We start from the raw sequence: 881 nt of genomic DNA, 5'->3' as shown, positions 1-881 counted from the left end.
GCCACCTCCCCTAGCTTTGCTCACGCACGTGTCCCTGCGGCCCCAGGTTCACAGCGCCTGCAAGGAGCTCTTCGGCAAGAGGTGTCCCCTGGGCCAGTACAAAGTGTCCATTATCCCGCCTACTGCCCTGAACAGCATCGATTCAGATGGTGAGTCCTGGAGGGGACACAGGGCTGGGCTGCGTGTGGGGCGGACGGGCTGTTTGGGACAGAGCTCTGAGTTCCTTTGCAGGCTTTGGTTTGTGGCACTGTGCCAGTTGCTTTCCTGTGGGGCACCAGGAATGCTACCATCAGTAGGCTCCAGGGTCAACACCCCACCCCCCGTCCCTGCTGCACCCTCAGTCGAAGGCTGCTTGCTGCTTTGTGCTCTGCCCCAGAGCTGTGGCGGTGCTGGCGGTGCCGTGGTTTTGGGTGGCACTTTTTCCCCGCAAGTGGCTTCAGTTGCTCCTGCCAGGCTCCTCAGTCATGGTCCTTCTTGCGGCGCCAGCACGGAGCCCCTGACTTTGGGTGCCCCCTGCTGCACCCCAGTGGTTCAGCACCTCGCGGGGCACGGTGAGACCCTCACTTCAGTTATTTCTCAGACAGTTCTCAGAGTTCCCGGTAGTGCAGAGCACAGCTTCACCCCTGGCACGAAGGGGAAGGAGGGAGAAGCAACGTGCAGCTTGGGTGTCCCCCCCCGCTGCCTCCCTCACTCTCTCCGAAGGGGCCCAGCTGGTCTCTGCTGAGCAAAATCTGTTCTTCTCCTCCGGATATTTCTTTCCTCATTCTTTAATGATTTTCACTGCTCGGCTCAGCTGGTGGCTCATCTGCTTCTCGTTACTCATCGGGCTGCTGTCAGGGCAACCATCACGCGGCTGCTCCTCCAGCTTCCGAGCAGCGGCC

General features: G+C 60.6%; 1 protein-coding gene across 1 annotated transcript in view; it reads left to right on the top strand.

Moving 5' to 3' along the window:
* Positions 1 to 46: 46 nt before the first annotated feature.
* Positions 47 to 881, top strand: part of DGKK (diacylglycerol kinase, kappa) — a gene marked incomplete at its 5' end in the record, with an annotated part of 8830 nt that continues 7995 nt past the window's right edge. Inside the window, 1 exon segment of the mRNA XM_008950071.1 lies at positions 47 to 149. Within this exon segment, the coding sequence (XP_008948319.1) occupies positions 47 to 149 (103 nt within the window).

Source organism: Merops nubicus, unplaced genomic scaffold (genome assembly GCF_000691845.1).
Source record: "Merops nubicus isolate BGI_N331 unplaced genomic scaffold, ASM69184v1 scaffold32401, whole genome shotgun sequence".
In the NCBI taxonomy this organism is placed as follows: Eukaryota; Metazoa; Chordata; class Aves; order Coraciiformes; family Meropidae; genus Merops; species Merops nubicus.
This window is presented reverse-complemented; position numbering and strand designations above follow the sequence as displayed.